At 36.4% G+C, this 20854-nt stretch overlaps 1 protein-coding gene across 1 annotated transcript; it reads right to left on the reverse strand.

Annotated features, from left to right (window-relative positions):
* Nucleotides 1-591: 591 nt before the first annotated feature.
* Nucleotides 592-15146, reverse strand: LOC135157801 (galactosylceramide sulfotransferase-like). The gene is made up of 2 exons (XM_064114737.1): nt 15128-15146; nt 592-14736 (listed from the first exon to the last, which is right to left on the reverse strand). Exons 1-2 carry the CDS (start codon nt 15144-15146, stop codon nt 13970-13972), a joined length of 786 nt encoding a protein of 261 aa, XP_063970807.1. The 3' UTR covers nt 592-13969.
* Between the last annotated feature and the right edge of the window lie 5708 nt (nt 15147-20854).

Below are 20854 nucleotides of genomic sequence, written 5' to 3' on the forward strand. Positions count from 1 at the left end.
CGACAGTTACTATAGTAACAGTGCCTCTCAGCCAATCAGAATCAAGGAAAGATGTCAGATCTGACAACTTGTCAGACAAAAATGTTGATGAAACGGTCCCCAGAACGCGCTGCTCTAGCGTTCTTGTCATTATTCATGCGATTTTACTCCGATGAGTGCATGTTCAAAAGCCTCAGTACGTCCGTTTTTATGCCTTCACTCATGAAAGGCGTATTCCCCCACCCCCACCCCCCCCCCTCCCCTCTCTTGACCTTCACCCCTCCTTGCATCACTTTACCCACCTCTCTCATTGCAGACCGTTCTTTTTTCACTATTTTACTTTCATTATTTTTCTTTCTTCAAATACACGCATGCACACAATTTTTTTAAAATCAGTAACGCAGAGTCATGCGGGTCGATCTTTGGGGATGAGGGAATATACCACCCCCCATCAATATTTCAGGTGGGGGTGGCCTATATGATTATACCCCCTAATAATTTATGGTCGGACATGATTTATGAATAATCATATGGCAAGTATGATTATGATGATAAGGAGGGAGTACAAGATGACCATGGTCAAAATGGTAGTAAAAATCATGGACAGATCAGTCGAAGCACAAGAGTAATTTATTACAGGTCAAATATAATTATTTCATGCGGATTAAATGAGAACTACATGTAATTACAATATTCTGTCACACACAATTATTAGCAATGTGTCCTGGTTATTACTAACTCATCTTTGATCATTATTACAACTCTATAAACAACATGAAAGTTTACAATAAATATGAAATATCAACAATGTTTCTCATGCATACCCTGTATATACATATTTCTAGCTTTGTAAAATTTACAAAAGAATACCTCAGCGAATAATTCAGCGAGAATTCTACACAAATTTAGTGAAAATTCATTAAAAGAAAGCAGCCTTTACCAAGCACAAAATAAACACAATGGCCCGTATTCTGAAGTCGGGTTTAACTTAAAGGTATTGTTTAACTTTGTGAGCAGCCGATTAAAAAAATTCTCAAACCAAGATGAAACATGTGTACAAGTGCATGTATTAGAACTAATAAACCCTCAAAACAACCATTATTGAGAATGAAAAGCTAAAACTACAGGGCAAACCCCGATTTTGTAAATAGGCGTCTTATAGACGCCTAAATAGTACACATAAGTGTATGGGATGGAATTAAGATGGTGTTTTCGGTCACTTTATATTTCAATTTTTGAAGCACTAAATAATTATTTTCAAATGCAATTTTTCCTGGGCTTCATTTTTGTAACATATCACAGACACAGGTGACAAGTGTGACCTTCTAGCTCAGATTTTTTTAAAGTCAAACCAATGTTAACCAATCACTTTAAGACCATGGTCTAACTCTGTGCTAAAATTATGGGAAGCCAAACTGTTCAAAATTTTTTTTACAGTGAATGCTTCTCATGTTTACTGTGCTCTTTACTGATTCTTTAATGGTGACGACAGCTGTCATACTTATCCTTCCCAGGCAGTTCAGAATGTTTTGGGACTCAAATGAGCTGATACATTGAACCTCTTCTGTTATAGATTTATTCAATAACTGGCTTTCCATAGTCAAACCACAACTTAAAACCAGAGTTTAATTTAAACCCGAGTTCAGAATACGGGCCAATACATATAATGGAATGAATACTCCCATATGAAAGGAGGGGGGAGGAGATGGAATGAAGGGGAAAAGGGGATAAGGATGTGGAAGATAAGGGTAATCTCACGTAAGCAAGTACATCATTAAATTCACATAGACCTTGTGCACTGCTGTCTTCGTGCAGCCATCTTAGAAGTTCAAGCAATCGCCTTGCATGCATTGGTGATCTGCAGTTGCCGCATCTCTGACATAGCATATTATTTTTTTTTAATATTGGTGAAGGTTTGAGGAAAATCCATCCAAGATTAAGACTGTTAGAGGAAACCAAAATACAAGGAGAAAATCATCTTATCAGAAAGAATAAAATGAGAGGAGCAATCTACAACTTGTTTTTGTCAAAATCGGTTATAGAATAAGCGAGTTACGGAACTTTGAAAATGCTTGTTGTACTTTCTATGGTGATCCTCAAATTGGCAAACGTCCATAACTTGCTTATTTCGTAACTGATTTTGATGAAACTTCTTTTAAATTGTTCCTCTCATCTTACTCTTTCCAATAAGATTGCTTCTCTTCTTCTTGGGTTTTGGTTTCCTTTCATAGAATTCTAAACCTTCACAAATAGTTTGCATTATATTTTGGGTTATTCAAAACAAACTTCTTCTTTTAATATTAAACACTGCGTAATAAGAGGATATTACATGGCCACATCACAGACCCCTTGAACAGATTCCCATCAAACAGATTTTTTATTTTTTTTTTTCATTACACTCCATCAAACCATGATATCCAAAATGCAGAAATAAAAAAATCAAATATTCTGTGAAGTCACTGATATTCTGTATTTGCCAAATTGTGCAGAACTAAATGCATGGACGGTTTAAAATAAAGAAAGAACAAAAAACTCATTTAGTATCAAATGCGTGTATGGGAAGAAAAATAAGCAAAGGGCAAAAGGAACTCATTTAGCAAATGATATACGATGCTATACGAGATATCTCCCCCTATATTACTCGTTTTCATAATCCCAGTGTACAAATATTTCTTTGAAATACTATTATCATTATCATTATTATTATCGACTGCATTTACCCGCTCCAGATACTGTCCAATAACAAGAAAATTGCACAAGTCATGAATAAAAATGATAAATGATTGTCAATAATCAACAATGATTGTATCTTTCTGTGTAAGAGAGCCAGTCAACAATTGCAATACCGAGAGATCAAGTTCATCTGGCAAATACAAGAGAACGTAAATATCCACCAGCAAAAAAAAAAAAAACATCTCTCGAGATCGCGTTCACATGGCAAAACAAACATCAGAAAGTTATCATCTACCAGTAATAAAACAAATCTCTCAACATATTGAGAGAGCAATTGTTGACAAAATGACAGATGGAAAAGTATTATACCAAGTAATCGTTTAGATCAAGTGGTAATTAGACCTAGATGATTGTGGGCAAAAAGGGTTTAGTCTATATACGAGGAATTAGACTATCTGAGTAGACCATTTGATTGAAGACCAAGTCTAGGTATGAACAAGACTACCTGCAAGCGTCAACTGAACTAAAAGGAAAGTTTCTTCAAATTTCCTTCATAGTAATAATACTTCTCTGTATATTGGCAGTGCATACATAGCAATATATACTGGAACAATCTAAATTCACTTGCAGTTGGACTACTTATCAAATAGTCTATAATACAACTTGGGCTACAACCCATTTGGTCTTCTATCAATTTGGTCTAATTACTGTTTGGTCTACCCTACACTTGGTCTAATACCCACTTGGTCTAAACCTCACGAAACTACTAGCAAGTTTATTAATACTGTATCTTCTCTATAAAAGGCATACTTTTCCTTAACAGGACAACAACAACAAAATCAATGGAACATAATAAATCAGTTACATGAGTATTACCTGTATACAATATAGGCAATTGACAGTGTTAGTTTAGCACCTATAGGTGTTGCAACACCTTTGGTTGTTACATGTACACTCTTTGGTGTTATATTCAATCTCTAGGGTGTAATTTTAACACCAGAGGGTGTGGTCCTCTATTAACACCCACTGGTGTCAGTTTTAACACCACAGTTTTTACAGTGAAATAATGTTACTGTTAATAATGTTATTGTATGATATTCAATTTGTGTAGGTTATAAATGACTCTGAAATATATAATGTACAATATCAATTTCATTCAATTGATTTAACTTCAGCATTTTTCGCAGTGATATCCTTGAAAAGTGTATAGCAGTGAAAAGAAGTTACCCCTATGGCCTCAATAAGAAACTGTTTAACAAAGCCATGGAATGATTTTCAGTGTTCAAATATATTAAAACAAATCATTCCACTATTGTTCATTTCAAGTCTCCACAAAATCATCCAAATTGTCACAACCAAAACTCATGACAGCATAATGAAATTATTAAATCATTAATCATACAATTCTAAATCTAGGGTAATTAGCATAATGTATGCCGTATTATTGTAGAACAATCAGAGCCTTCTGATTAGTAAGTATTAAGCACTACATAAAGCAAATATAGCTATTTTATATACAGGATACATATATATATATATATACTCATAATTATTTCATTATGACTTCATGGGCCATGTTAAATGATGTCACAAGTTTGTCTGCACGACTCTGGACAAATTAGTTTACGCTAACCTTATCAAGGAATTCGATTGGTCAGTCTTTATTTGTCACCTTATCAAAACGAGTGAGTTTTGACTATATGAACCATTAAGGCCCAAATTCACAAAGGTGGTTTTTAAAAACCATCGTTGAACCCATGGTTTATGCAGATTTCCTGTATAAATTATGCTTATTTACCGCATATATTAAAAAAAGTCCAATGCTGATGCACGCTTTTGCCGCAGTGCCATGGTTAAGTACATTATTTTATTCATGAGTCCACTGTTTTGAATTAATGAGTTCACTATTCAAACAGTGGACTCATAGAATAGAATAGCATATTTAACCATGGCACTGTGGCAAAAGCGTGCATCAGCATTGGACATTTTTTAATATATGCGGTAAATAAGCATAATTTATACAGAATATCTGCATAAACCATGGGTTCTACTGGTGGTTTTAAAACCACCTTTGTGAATTTGGGCCTATTTGTTTCTTTTGAATATCATCCAATGGACTTTGTACACAAGGGCTGTATTCTGAAGTCAACTTTAGCTCAGTTCATGGTCTAACTTAGTGCTACAATCATGGGGAGCAAAAACATCAAAATTCTGATTTCATTGTATGTTTCTTATGTTTACTGTTCTCCTTCTTTAAATGGTGAAAAAATATCCTAAGATACTATTCCTACTTCTTATGAACGATTTATCTGTCCAATAAGGCGAGAAATTGAGCCTAAAACGTTACTGATAGCTTTGTTTCACATCTGACTTTCCATGGCTCAACCACAACTTTGGACCAGAGTTTGAATTAAACCCAAGATCAGTATACGGGCCAACAACTCACAGAGTTTTCTTGCAGAATGTCTGAACGCACCTTGTACAAATTATCCGAATACATCAACAAGTATGAGAGAGAACACATTTCCTGCATTGGCCAGATCAGACCAGATAAAATAATATGATTTTCTTTAACACAGAACGACAATTCATAGCTTTTCCACTCTTTTGAAATACACAGTTGCAAAACATGCTGGAATGGATCCAAAGTATGGTAAATGTTTGGTCTTCATGAAAAATATTTGATGGTCAAAAGATTGTTTGGATAAAGCAACAAAATAACAATTATTTGCCATATATTCAGCTGGAGGAATGATATATTTTTGTGAGAGCTTTGTGAGGCCAAAATCTAAACCTTAGATTAATTACAGTAAGAATTTAGAGTACAGTTTAAAGCTAATAGGAATGCAGATGCAGCAAAAATTACTCATTGAGAAAGTCTGGAAAATCAATTTAAGGTTAATTGCCACAACATCATTGTAGGTATAGATCTTTGTACACAAAATTCTTGCTGAGCCTTGTTGCAGAGATCTGTTGTCCGCCATTGCCGCAACAAGTCTGTACAAGCAATAACTTTAACAGGGGCCGCGGAACGGTTTTCAAAGTGGGGGGGCTGAGCCAAAAGTGGGGGGGGGGGGGCTGACCATGCTAAAAATCACAATCATATGGTCAATTTTACGTTTTTGTACACGGTTTTGGGAAAAAGTGGGGGGGCTGAAGCCCCCCAGCCCCCCCCGGTTCCGCGGCCCCTGTTTAATATCACATTCTGGTTGTCACGCTAAGCCCCCTTTTCAAAATGAGTCAATAATTGGTAATTGGTATTAAAATAGATTCATAGACTTCCTCTCTCTCTCTCACAATGAGTTGATTATAACACATTGCATTTAGAGCATGATGTCATTTCTTTGTTAGATATTTGTATGAGGCCCCTAAATCTGGACAATACAGTGATGTTTTATACTACACATAGATGAGGGGTGTGCTGCAAAAAACTTGCATGTGCAATCAATGGCTTTATCAAGTCCAAAGTTACAATCGAAAGATCAATTTTATCTGTATTGATTCGATTCATACTCCTTGTTCCAAGTACCAGAGCCACAATAGAGTAGCGAAGTATGACATCAGTTGCCATGGTGTCATGGCGGGCTGGTTCTAAACAGAGCCGCACCTCATGATCATCTGTACACTTAGGCTCGTCTGAAAAATAGGTTGCAAGCGATCAAATTCCGATAGCAGCCATTTTCTCCCATGAGAAACATGCTTTCATTCGGCGGGTTAATTTGTTTAGAACCAGGCCGCCATGGCACCATGGCAACTGTCATCGCTTCGGTACTCTATAATCAAAGATAAAATTAATTGCAAAAAAACATATATGATTGATTTGGGAGCCTAAAAGTTAACCTACAATCGATTGTAAATTCCTTGCAATGCTCACATACTCACATTTAACTCTCTGTGAAAAAAGACCCACATGTAAGTTAATACTACTAAATAACAATTAATTGCAAAACATATGACTGATTTGGAGACCTAAAAAGTGACTTGCAATTAATTTGTTTTTTCCTTGCAAATCTACTTACATGTAGGTGTCTGTGAAATGGCCCCTGCTCCAAATTCCAATGCATTTACTCATTCTGATGCAATTAATATAACTATTTGGTCATATTTGTATCACATGACATTATGATAATGATGCATGTATTTTGTTATACTATAAAATTGACATATCATAACATTAAGCCACATGCATTCATAATCATGCATAGAATGATGAGTCTATTTATAACTGCTATTTTGAAACTGCTGTTTGCTGATAATACAAAATACATTTTAGATTATTAGATTAACGTTATACATTCAAATTTTTCTTCCAGCGAGTATAAAAAAAATACGCCACGATTGATTTGTATGATGGCAATAAAGATACCTTTCAACATACAAGTATGAAAAATTATGCCACGATTGATTTATGATGGCAATAAAGAGACCTTTCAACATACATTTAAATGGGTAATCAAACAAATAACTCAATAGACCAGTTCGTAGTTACTTCATAGACAATTTTGTTCAAATGACATTTCATTTCTTTCATTATGATAGGCAGATTTCAAAGCAAGATATTACATATGCATGCCTTACATAGCGGGATGAAGAAATTGAATAGACCAGGTGACTAGAATAGAACATCAATGAACACTCTATGAAGGTATTTGTTGCATTTCTACTTTGAATGCATATTTGGTTGTACAATGTTCTTGGTAAACTGTGAAATACCAGTCATTCGTGGACGCATTGTCTTTTGTGGATGTGAATGAAAAACACAATTTAAAAGAATATATGAATATATATATATCAATATATAATCAAGACATCGAAGTTGGTGCTTATCTCATTAAATTTTAAATCACCATGTCACTTTGGTACAAATGACCTTCCTCGGATCATGTGTAGAATCTTCTGATCATGCGCAGAGTGGAACTACGAACTGGCTTATACTACTATCTCAAGTATCATTACTTGACTGTATACACTCGATACATTCAACATGGCTGCTATTACTCAAGCATTTATTTTGCTTTATATTGTTTGCCACTGCATTGTTTTTCACTACTTAGTCTTATCCTTAAATTGTATTCATGTCTAAATTTTTGTTGTGACACTGTTATAAATTTGTCACTTTGCAATGTACTTTAATGTCGTGCTACGTTTGTGTATTTATGTTTATGTATTGTAAATTTATTTTGACTTTTCAATAAATGCAGAAACTCCTGCAAAAAATATATATAGGCGCATTACCCTTTACGCGGGTTGAATCGTTAAATACCAGTTGTGGTAACGACCTCAAAATGAGTTCGAACAGAATCCAATGAAATTACCACCAAAGTGTGTGTATGTACAGTATAGATTTAAAAAGGTGCCAAATGGCTATGGAAGAAAATGCGTTATTGCTGAGAATTTAGCAAAATAAGCACGGAGTTCTATCAAATGTTGTGTATTTTTCCAAGCAATATTAATACACTATCCCACATATGCTTGTCTGTGTTAGTGATCATCAGAATTATCGGTTTCAAGCGAAAATTTCATGATTACACAAAGAAAATTTTACATTAATGTACCAGATCTAGAGATATATGATAATATGGTGACAATTAACCTTGATTTTACAGACTTTCTCGTGAAATAATTGTTTGCTGCAACTACTTTCTTTTACCTTTAACTTCCCATGAGTACAGTTCCATTGCTGTATTAGCAATCACACTGCAAAAACTCCGGTGTTCATCTAACACCAGCCCGGAATCTATATATATCCACACCAGAGAAGTATTGAAACAACACCAGTTTGGAATCAAACCGATGCTGTTTTTAATACAAATTGGTGTTGTATAAACAACTATCTGGTGTTAGACCAAAAGGAAACTGGTGTTGTCTAACACTTCTCTGGTGTAGACATATATAGATTCTGGGCTGGTGTTAAATCAACACCGGAGTTTTACAGTGCATCTGTCTGCAGTGACAACTAGCAACCTGTCTTTAGTGGCCACCTGAATCCTCTCCAATTTGAAAGGAAAATGTGTTTAGAACCTGCCCATGAAGGTCACCTGTCTACAATGGCCATTTTTTATTCTGTTTCCCATGGGTGGCCACAGTAGACAGGTTTGACTGCACTGTATACATTTCGACTTACATTGGAGTGGCCCAGTGGAGAAGTGTCCGGACTTTGAAACACAGGGACTTGGGTTCAAATCCCAAATACAGTAACATAATCCATATTTTCTCAGCCTCTGTTCATACACGATGGTGTAGACAACATCAATGCTTACTTTACATTTACCGACATTATCTTTTCAACTACATCCAACAAAAAAATTCATTATTTTAAACACATTTATAAAAGAATCTGTAAAAGTTACACTCCTAAAAGCGTCTATTCAGACCTTCCATGAAGTCACTGTCACTCATACTTTCCTCTATTAAAGAATAATATAATAATACTTGATAATATATCGCTTAACACTTATTTCTCAAAAGTCTCTAAACACTCTACAGTAATGCGGCAGAACTACCAGGTAACCTTTCTCCTCACCTGGGTTGAGTGCAGCACAATGTGGGTACATTTCTTGCTAAAGGAAAACACGCCATGGCTGGAAATCGAACCCACGTCCCTCTGATTGAAAGACGGGAGTCATAACCACTAGACCACAACGCCTCCACATAACAAAACCCCGGGTCCTGTGATACAAAAATTAGCGATTAATTGTACACTTCATTTTCACGATTAATTGTACATTGTAGTCAATGCAATCAATCGTAAAAAAGAGAAGTTCTACAATGATTGCTAAGCTTTGTGTTACGAGCCCCAAGCTGGCTATGAATCGTTACAACAGGAACCATGGATTTAGTCAGTTCATATATACAGATCTGAATTTTTACTTATACAACACAGATAAGTCCGAGTATCAAAAAATATATGAAATATAAAACCAGCATGAAATCAATACTTTCAGCACACATCTCTTCTATTGTCCATATCAGCACGTTTCAGAGTTGTCTTTGGCATTTAGGTTCTTGAAACGCAAACAAGAAGGGGTTTCATTCCCCTTTTTTTTTCCTTATTTGGCAGAGAATCGGAGAAGATTGCACACAAATATACTACGTTAGATGGATGGAGTTAACTGTGCCTTAGGCACATCTTTTCGGACAATGTACAATGGTTCATCTTTGGAGAAGGTCGACATGGAAGAGCTACATGTCACATGTTTGCGCAATCTGGTCCGAGAAATTGCTGTCACAATATTACATGTCTAGAGTATATAGTGTGCGTGCAGTGCTTTGTAAACGAAGGAAAAGGCACTATATAAAACGTCCTTTGGATTGGATAAGATACTGATAAATGATAATGTTGATAATGTAATTTATACAATATAGGGTGCCAATTCCATATCAAGTAAAATGTCCAGGGGGGTGTTTCACAAATATTTAAGTATGACTTAGACTCGTACTTATATATCGAGCTGCGTATGGTATGTAAGGCTTGACCGCATTAGTCAGATCGTGTCATGAGGACGCGCACTACTGCGTATCTATCAATAAGATCGCGCGTCGCATATCATGTACACGTCAGCATATAAGTGCGACTTAAGTCATACTTAGATCTTTGTGAAACATCCCCCAGGGTCCGCAAGTGATATGAAAAAATAAAGAAATGAGGAGAGACAATACAGCAAATTATTTTACATACTGACTGATAGTCTTACATGTAGTTTGATATTAATCATTTCCACAGAATGGCTTTTGCTGATCTCTCGCGGGAAAAGAATTCCACAGCGAGGACCCCGCATGGACGAAATCTCTTCCCCACTTGCTATTGCATTTTGGGACAAAGAGAATCCCAAGTTAAAACGTGATGTTGAATATTAAAGTCAAACAATTGCCAAGGAGTGAATATGTTTCATCCCAAATCCTTCTGCTTCTACAGTTCATTATTGTGTTCATAGCTATGCTTAGTTGAAAATGAAACTAACAAAATTAAGTTACTAGTAAATGAAATGAAATGAATAACTCACGGTAAAACATTACTCTAAACAACCGATATATGCCGACTTTTGAATATTGACCTTGGGCATCTCCAAGAACGGAAATTAATTAAGCTGAAGACTTCTTCCTATAAAAACATGTTCAGGGTATATTGAATGACATTGATTAGTTTTCAGTGAACCCTTTGTTGTCGCCAGAGCTTGATGTGGGTGTGTGTACACACATAACCATAGAGACACATGTACAGTAAATTCATACAATAGATATATATATCGCCATATCAAGATGTACCTGATGTTCATTGCAAACGAATCAATGCAGCCAAGGCAACGTACTGTACATGCACGGAAGTGGGATGCACTTAGGAAGAATGCTTCAGCAAGATAAATTCAAATTTTCCTACTACATGTACTACTCAATGCATTAGTAATTTTCCAAATTCAGTCTCAAATTTGTATAATGATGTATTTAGGTTGAATATGATTGTTTTGGTTTTTTCTCTCTTTTCTTTCTCTTTTTTTCTCATTCTACCTATTTAAAGCGATAATTTATAAAAATTGAATATTATTATTATCAATAATTATTATTACATGTACTACAATTATCATATATCAACATGTTTTGAAGATGATGATAGAGTATGGTCTTGACATTGATCGCTCAATTAAAAACCCTTTCATGAATTTCACTCTAAAATCAATTAAATTTTTAATCTTGCATTGAAAAATAGTTTTTAAAATTATGAAAAAGAATCAATAATAGTTTATTATCATAAGTAATGTTAAGAGTCTGACAACAATCGCCTAATTAAGAACCGTTTCTTGAGTTCATTCTGAAAATTGTTGAACCTTGAATTTTGCATTTTATGATATTAAAATAAATATGAAAAATAATCTGTAAAAGTTTGTTATGATATGTAATGTTAGAGTGTGCTTGTGACAACAATCGCCCAATTCAAGACAATGTTGAGGTTCACTCTAAATATTGCCTGAATTTTCAATTTTAAGTTGTATGATAATTCAAGTGAATATTAAAAGGAAATCAATAATACCCAATATTAAAGTATGCTTCTGATAACAAATGCCCAATTCAGAACCATTCCATGAGCTGCACTCTGAATTTTCTTTTTTATTTGGCATTGAAAATATAAAAATACATAGAAAATAAATCTAAAACAGTTTATCATAATACATAATGCTAGAGTATGCTAGCTTCTGACAACAATCACCCAATTCAAAACCCTTTCGTGAGATTCACTCTTGAAAATCGTTACATCTTGAATTTTGCGTTGTATAATATTCAAATAAATATGAAAAGAAATATAAAAAAGGTTTTTATAATACACAATGTCCAATCAAGCATATTGCCACTTGTCAAGCTGCTGTCAAAACTCGCTTTATTTTACATGTATATGTACGTGTAAATTTTTAAAATACATGAGGGTCCGAGTGTGATTTACATGTAGTATGCAAATGCGGAACAAGGTCCCTCACATTATTTGGTATTTATATATAAATAGTTAAATTGTACTTTATGGTTAGAGCAATTTGTGTTGATATTTTCATGGTTAAAGAAATATAGGATTTTGAGTATTAAAATGGGACACTTTCCAATATATATGGGGCCTGAGAGTGATTAAGCCCCCTAAATGTAGAAAAAAGTTAATGATAAAGCAAGGATATATTTGTATAGGTATTTCCATAGTTAGAGAAATCTAGAATTTCGGGTATGCGCGGGGGGGGGGGGGGGGCCTGGGTGGGAATTAGTCACCTAAATACTGAGCGAATGCCCTGAACTAGCAAATAGTCCTTTTTAGATTAGCGTTGGGCTCAATACCTAATGGTCGGTTCACTCCTCTTTCAGATTAAATACACAAGAATGAATCCATAACTTATTCCTGTTCGCCAAAAATATTAAAGAAATCTCCATAAACCATTATTGCTTTCAAAATAAATATCAAATAAGTTATAAGCATCCAAATGTATTATGAAGAGAGGATTTCCCACTTTAAAAACTCTTACAATGCTATCTACATGTACATGTACTGCCTAAATAGTAAAATTCTACTATGTTAATGCTACAATTGCATCTCATTTTAAAAATCTTTATTGCTTTAAAACATTGGCCATCTCCTACATATGGCAGTCCCTTGACTAATAAGGTCAGTTCTCTAGACTCTAATTTTCTATTCAGAACAATGTCACAATATCGGGCAGGACAAGAAAAATTTGCAACTTCAAGCACAGTATTTGGTCCTCATTCATGAAGGGCCTTTTAGAAATGTGGCTTTGAATCCACGGTTTGAAACAATGGTTTCGTGGAGGCTGATTTGCACGATTGATCAAACGCAATATTCAATGCAATCGATCGTGAAAATTAGACTCACGATCAATCGCCATGCCTTATAATACAGGGCCCCGCTTTGGTGAACCAACATAAACCTCAACGTCATATACATGCCACCTGGCTACAAATCTTCAGCAATGATACATGAGAGCATTTCGTGAGCCACACTGGCAGTGATTTCCCCAGGCAATTTTGCTCTCAGCCAATCACGAGCAAGGATTTCAGTAGCTTACAACAGAGTTCAGGGAAGGTTGCTGAGAAGATGCTTTGTGAAATGCTCTTCCAAAGACAGCCTCAGTAATAAATAATGCCTCTTTATATATATATTGGGATAAAAATGTGCTCTGAGCCAATGGCGTGCAAGGATTTTAGTAGCTTTTAACAGTTCATAAAATACTTCTCCGGAGACAGCCTCGGTAATGGATAATAGTAAGAATATCAGCTTGGTTTGAACCAGTAATCAAGTTAGTGGTTGACCACTGGTCAATAAAAGCAAAGGGTCAAATAATAATAGCAAAAGTAATAACTACATGTATGATAACCATTCCGTGACATGATTATCAGGAATAGTCGAGTGACTCTAATGACTGTAGATGAAAAGCCTCAAAGTTGCACTTGGCACATACAGCTAAGAGAATTCGGCTAGTGATGACATCACTCACGCAAAATCAAGTTCTTGCAAGATTTCGGACACTTCTTTTATCATGGTCTTGACTTCGATAGCGAACGAGGGACAGGATGTGACATTCGCTGTAAGGGCAGTGCCTTGAAATGACGTCCCCAACTACATGTATGTCAACAGGCGAATCTAAAATCACTTTCTAAGGTTCTAGGACAAATCCCCTATATACCATTCAAGAATGATAATAAAAGAATAATGACATCATTCATGACATCATTTTGAAAAGTTGCTGTCATATTGCAAGGCATAATACTTCTCGAAATTACATTAAATTCATGTCCATGTCATGATTTGATTTGCCTATTTCAGCCGTCATCAAAGCACGGGCGCTTTGTGCCCAAAGTACTTAGCAAGCTGCCTTTGTCGGACATAGGCAGTAAAAGGAAGCTCTGTCTTGGCCATCATCTGGCAGTCTTCATCATGTTCTACTGAAGGTTTCAGCTTGAAGCTTTCTACCGCGATACCTGATGGGTGCCACACATGTTGGTCATTGGTGATCACTTTGTCGATGCACCGATCCTTCATCATCTTGTTCATCTCTTCGAGTTTGGCGACTTCCCTGCGCATACGTTCCTCCCCGAAGGCATGAACCTTATCCCAGAATGTCCTATTGAAGTAATTGTAAAGTTTTGTGTCACCGTCATTCCATTTCCTGATCTTCTTCATGGTCTCGTCGCTAACGCTTTTCACCGATGAAGGGCTGCGGGCGTTCATCTTGAAGTAAGCGATATCCTGGAAGTCCCAACACATGAGCTCTTTGAGGAGTATCAGGGACTCGGAGAAGTGCTCCGTCATCATCACCAGGTCAAACTCGGTGGAGATGCGCTGGATTTTCCGGTCGACTTCGGCGGCGTTGGTCTTGAACTGCTCCTCCAGCCCGAGATCGTAGAGCATGGAGTCTTTGGCATGGTTTTTGCCACCGTTGGGTTCGTAGTAGTGGCTCGGGTTCTCCAGGAAGCCGGTCAGTGGGACACCGTACCTGTGCTGATACTGAAGGTAGGTGTAAGTGGACTCGAACATGGTGCCAGGATCTCGGATGATAGTCACATAGGCCGAGTCGGCGGGCAAAACCGAGGCAAAACCTGCATGAGAAAAAGAATAAGAAATTAAGAAAATGTGTGTGTGTTTGTAAAGACATTTATCAATATGAGTATTCATGTCTTGGGCCAACTTTTGATGTCACCATACGGAAGACGTGACCAATGCTCGAACCTCAAACTTCTGTATCGATTGGTAAATTCCCCATGCAGCTTGGATAGCAAGCGTACACCATAACAGACAAAAATAAGGAATATTTAGAACTTAACTCGACTTATGAAATCCAAAATCGACATATCCATGCTAAACAATTTGAATACTTACAAGATAACAAGAATTTTTGATACAGTAGGTGACAAATAGCAGTACATTTACGTGCTTCAACCCAATAAGAGCACTAATTGATCAATTCAGAAACTCATTCTCCCCATCTACCCTCATCAAGTGGTACCATTGATATGATCAACTTGGTATTCATTCAAGAAGGCCATTGATCATCCCTGCGAACTCTCTCACCTCAGATGAATTTTTTGCTCCGTAAGACCTACCGGTAGTACAAATTGGCCATTGATAGATGGAAGCAATACACTATCCCATTATCATGTTAATCAGGGAATGCTGGTAGAACAGTTCTTGGAACTGAAGTGGCTATCCTGGGGGCCCTTTCATAAAGCTGTTCGTAAGTTAAGAGCGACTTTAAGAACGACTGGTGATCCTTTATTACGCGCTTAACCATCGCCAATGAATGTATCATTTACCACACGAAAGGATCACCAGTCGTTCTTAAAGTCGCTCTTAACTTACTACTTTATGAAACGGACCCCTGGTTATTATACCTTTCCCCGAAGAGGGACGGATTCCCCAAATTTCTAATCCAGTGGTGCCATGAGCCTAATTACAACAGGAAGGCAAAAGATATTTGTTCGACCCAACCCATTCGAATTTTTTTCAATTTGATATTGCTGATTGACAAAAGTGTATAAATATGATTGAAAATCTAACACTGATTCTAGCAATGGTATTAACTACTGAACTTCCTTTGCCCAATTGGGAAGATATGTAAATGACTTTGGAACTATTTTTTGACTGGCGGAAGAATAAGGGCTATTTTACTGTTTCAGTCGATGAATTTGATCCTTTCATAGTTATCTTCATAAATGGCGATTTATTTTTATAATGAGCTGGCTACGATACCCTTTTCTATATATATCCTATCCGATGGTAGTAAACAATTGACCCTCTAATTTCATGTTTATTTTTTATGAATTTTTTGTAAGTGCCATTTTAACACACTAGTCTACGGCGAATGTTTTACGTGCGTGACATCCAGTGTTGATATGGGTGGGCTGAAAGGATTAGCACTGGGTTTGGGAATTTGGGTGTCAGGCCCTCTATGTTAGCTTTGGGAAAGGTAACTCTCCTCTATCGACAACAGCCAAAACTGGACGAAGTATGGCCCTGCAACGTTTATACATCCTGGTGAGTGTTTCATAAAGCTGTTTGTAAGTTACAAGCGACTTTACAAATGACTGGTGATCCTTCCTTCAGCGCTACATCTTCATCAAAGAAGATTTGGTGTATATTATTTTATACTAAATGAAAGAATCACCAGTCGTTTGTAAAGTCGCTCGTAACTTACGAACCGCTTTTTCAAAACACCAAACCCATTAGATCCAGACCCAGACAATATGAATTATGTGCATGGGTAGTTTTACATCTACTCAAGATCTAAATATAGCAAAAAAAACAGTGAACTGTGTTCAATACACAAATGAGGCCAAAAAAAACCTAAATCTTGGCAAATACTGAACATTGGAAGAGAAACAAGATACTTTTAGATCATTTTGCAGCCCCGCCACCATCAAATATCATGAGACTGCACTTTTTTTAGGGAAAAAAATGTTTTTATATTTCAATAAAACATTCAGAAGTCAGAGTTTTCCTATTTCCCTACAAGCTACAAGTTTTTTTTTCAAAATAGATGTTTGTGTGACATTTGCTTCAAACAAGGCTTTCAAGAAGTCTTTAATAATAGAAACCAGTTTTGAAGATTTTATTACATGTCATTTTCATAAATTTATTTCATATTCAAGTACCCTAGATTCAGCTCCTCGCTTTTGTCACAAATCTGAGACCCACTTCACACTCATTTTTTAAAAACAGTCCACTGCATCGGTTCATTCAGCTCCTCAATACTGTCACAAATCTAAGACCTCGTTCACACTCATTTTCTTGACCCGATTCCACAGAATCTATTAATTCTTCTGTTGCTTGATACTGTCACAAATCTAAGACCCCATTCACACTAATTTTCTAGACCCGGTTCCACTGATTCGATTCATTCTTCTGTTGCTCAATAATGTCACAAATCTAAGACCCCATTCACACTCACTTTCTTGACCCAGTTCCACTGAATCGATTCATTCTTCTGTTGCTTAATCCTGTCATAAATCTAAGACCCCATTCACACTCACTTTCTTGACCCGGTTCCACTGATTTGATTCATTCTTCTGTTGCTCAATACTGTCACAAATCTAAGACCCCATTCACACTAATTTTCTAGACCCGGTTCCACTGATTTGATTCATTCTTCTGTTGCTCAATACTGTCACAAATCTAAGACCTCATTCACACTCACTTTCTGGAAGCTATTTCACTGAATCGATTCATTCTTCTGTTGCTCAATACTGTCACAAATCTAAGACCCCGTTCACACTCATTTTTTTTACCCGATTCCACTGATTCGATTCGTTCTTCTGTTGCTCAATACTGTCATAAATCTAAGACCCCATTCACACTCACTTTCTTGACCCAGTTCTACTGAATCGATTCATTCTTCTGTTGCTCAATACTGTCACAAATCTAAGACCTCATTCACACTCACTTTCTGGAAGCTATTTCACTGAATCGATTCATTCTTCTGTTGCTCAATACTGTCACAAATCTAAGACCCCGTTCACACTCATTTTTTTACCCGATTCCACTGATTCGATTCATTCTTCTGTTGCTCAATACTGTCATAAATCTAAGACCCCATTCACACTCACTTTCTTGACCCAGTTCCACTGAATCGATTAATTCTTCTGTTGCTTAATCCTGTCACAAATCTAAGACCCCATTCACACTCACTTTCTTGACCCAGTTCCACTGATTTGATTCATTCTTCTGTTGCTCAATACTGTCACAAATCTAAGACCCCATTCACACTAATTTTCTAGACCCGGTTCCACTGATTTGATTCATTCTTCTGTTGCTCAATACTATCACAAATCTAAGACCCCATTCACACTCACTTTCTTGACCCAGTTCCACTGAATCGATTCATTCTTCTGTTGCTTAATCCTGTCACAAATCTAAGACCCCATTCACACTCACTTTCTTGACCCGGTTCCACTGATTTGATTCATTCTTCTGTTGCTCAATACTGTCACAAATCTAAGACCCCATTCACACTAATTTTCTAGACCCGGTTCCACTGATTTGATTCATTCTTCTGTTGCTCAATACTGTCACAAATCTAAGACCTCATTCACACTCACTTTCTGGAAGCTATTTCACTGATTTGATTCATTCTTCTGTTGCTCAATACTGTCACAAATCTAAGACCCCATTCACACTAATTTTCTAGACCCGGTTCCACTGATTTGATTCATTCTTCTGTTGCTCAATACTGTCACAAATCTAAGACCTCATTCACACTCACTTTCTGGAAGCTATTTCACTGAATCGATTCATTCTTCTGTTGCTCAATACTGTCACAAATCTAAGACCCCGTTCACACTCATTTTTTTTACCCGATTCCACTGATTCGATTCGTTCTTCTGTTGCTCAATACTGTCATAAATCTAAGACCTCATTCACACTCACTTTCTGGAAGCTATTTCACTGATTTGATTCATTCTTCTGTTGCTCAATACTGTCACAAATCTAAGACCCCATTCACACTAATTTTCTAGACCCGGTTCCACTGATTTGATTCATTCTTCTGTTGCTCAATACTGTCACAAATCTAAGACCTCATTCACACTCACTTTCTGGAAGCTATTTCACTGAATCGATTCATTCTTCTGTTGCTCAATACTGTCACAAATCTAAGACCCCGTTCACACTCATTTTTTTTACCCGATTCCACTGATTCGATTCGTTCTTCTGTTGCTCAATACTGTCATAAATCTAAGACCCCAATCCATTAACACTTAAAGGACAAGTCCACCCCAACCGAAAGTTGATTTGGATCAAAAGAGAAAAATCCAAAAGGCATAACACTGAAAATTTCATCAAAATTGGATGTGAAATAAGAAAGTTATGACATTTCAAATTTTCACTTAAAGGACAAGTCCACCCCTACAAAACGTTGATTTGAATAAAAAGAGAAAAATCCAACAAGCATAACACTGAAAATTTCCTCAAAATCGGATGTAAAATAACAAAGTTATGACATTTTAAATTTTCTCTTAATTTCACAAAACAGTTATATGCACATCCTGGCTGGTATGCAAATGAGGAGACTATGACACCATCCACTCACTATTTCTTTTGTATTTTATTATATGAAATGTGAGATATTCTAATTTTCCCCTCATTGTCAAGTGATACGATTAATTCCTCCCTGAACATGTGGAAAGAACATTGTTTAATACTATATGGTTTAGTCAAGTTGGTCCTTATTGTCAAATTTATAAAAAATGAAATATTGTTTAATTCAAACAATAAAAAAGAAAAGAAATAGTGAGTGATGGATATCATCGACTGATTGCTTAGTTGTGCATGTCACTGTTTTGTGAAAAATAAGCGAAACTTTAAAATGTCGTAACTTTCTTATTTTACATCCGATTTTTATGAAATTTTTAGCGTTTTGCTAGCTTGATTTTTCTCTATTTATTCAAGTCAGCATTTTCCTAGGGTGGACTTGACCTTTATTTAAAACAAGATGAATGCCTCTGGCCGTCTCACCTGCATCACGCGATTCAATATAGCAGCATATAGCAGCACTATAACTCGCACAAGATGTTCAGTGATACTTGGTTACTCTATTTCCACGTTTTATAAACTAGACCAATACACTTATAGAGATATGATGGTAATTCAACAAATACCCCCAACGTGGCCAAAGTTCATTGACTTTACATGACCTTTGACCTTGATCATGTGACCTGAAACTCACACAGGATGTTCGGTGATACTTGATTACTCTTATGTCCAAGTTTGAAGAGTAAGATCCAACAACTTTCCAAGTTATAATGGTAATTAAACAGATACCCCCATTATGGCCAAAGTTCATTGACCTTTGACCTTGGTCATGTGACCTAAAATGCGCACAAAATGTTCAGTGATACTTGATTACTCTTATGTCCAAGTTTTATGAATTAGACCAACACACTTTCAAAGTTATGGCGGTAATTCAACAAATACCCCAATTCAGCCAAAGTTCATTGACCCTAAATGACCTTTGACCTTGGTCATGTGACGTGAAACTCATGCAGGATGTTCAGTAATTCTTGATTACTATTATGTCCAAGTTTCATGAATCAGATCCATAAACTTTTAAAGTTATGATGGTAATTCAACAGATACACCCAATTCGGCCAAAGTTCATTGACCCTAAATGACCATTGGCCTTGGTCATGTGACGTGAAACTCATGCAGGATGTTCAGTGATACTTGATTAACCTTATGTATAAGTTTTATGAACTAGGTCCATATATTTTCTAAGTTATGATGACATTTCAAAAACTTAACCTTAGGTTAAGATTTTGATGTTGATTCCCCCAACATGGTCTAAGTTCATTGACCATAAATGACCATTGACCATGGTCATGTGACATGAAACTCAGGCAGGATGTTCAGTAATACTTGATTGACCTTATGGCCAAGTTTCATGAACTAGGACCATATACTTTCTAAGTTATGCTGTCATTTCAAAAACTTAACCTCAGGTTAAGATTTGGTGTTGACGCCGCCGCCGCCGCCGCCGTCGCCGCCGCCGCCGCCGCCGCCGTCGGAAAAGCGGCGCCTATAGTCTCACTCTGCTATGCAGGTGAGACAAAAACAGTTATATGTACATCCTGGTCGGTATGCAAATGGGGAGACTGATGACTTCATCCACTCACTATTTCTTTTGTATTCTATTATATGAAATATTCTCATTTTCTCCTCACTGTC

This window comes from Lytechinus pictus, unplaced genomic scaffold (genome assembly GCF_037042905.1).
Source record: "Lytechinus pictus isolate F3 Inbred unplaced genomic scaffold, Lp3.0 scaffold_20, whole genome shotgun sequence".
In the NCBI taxonomy this organism is placed as follows: domain Eukaryota; kingdom Metazoa; phylum Echinodermata; class Echinoidea; order Temnopleuroida; family Toxopneustidae; genus Lytechinus; species Lytechinus pictus.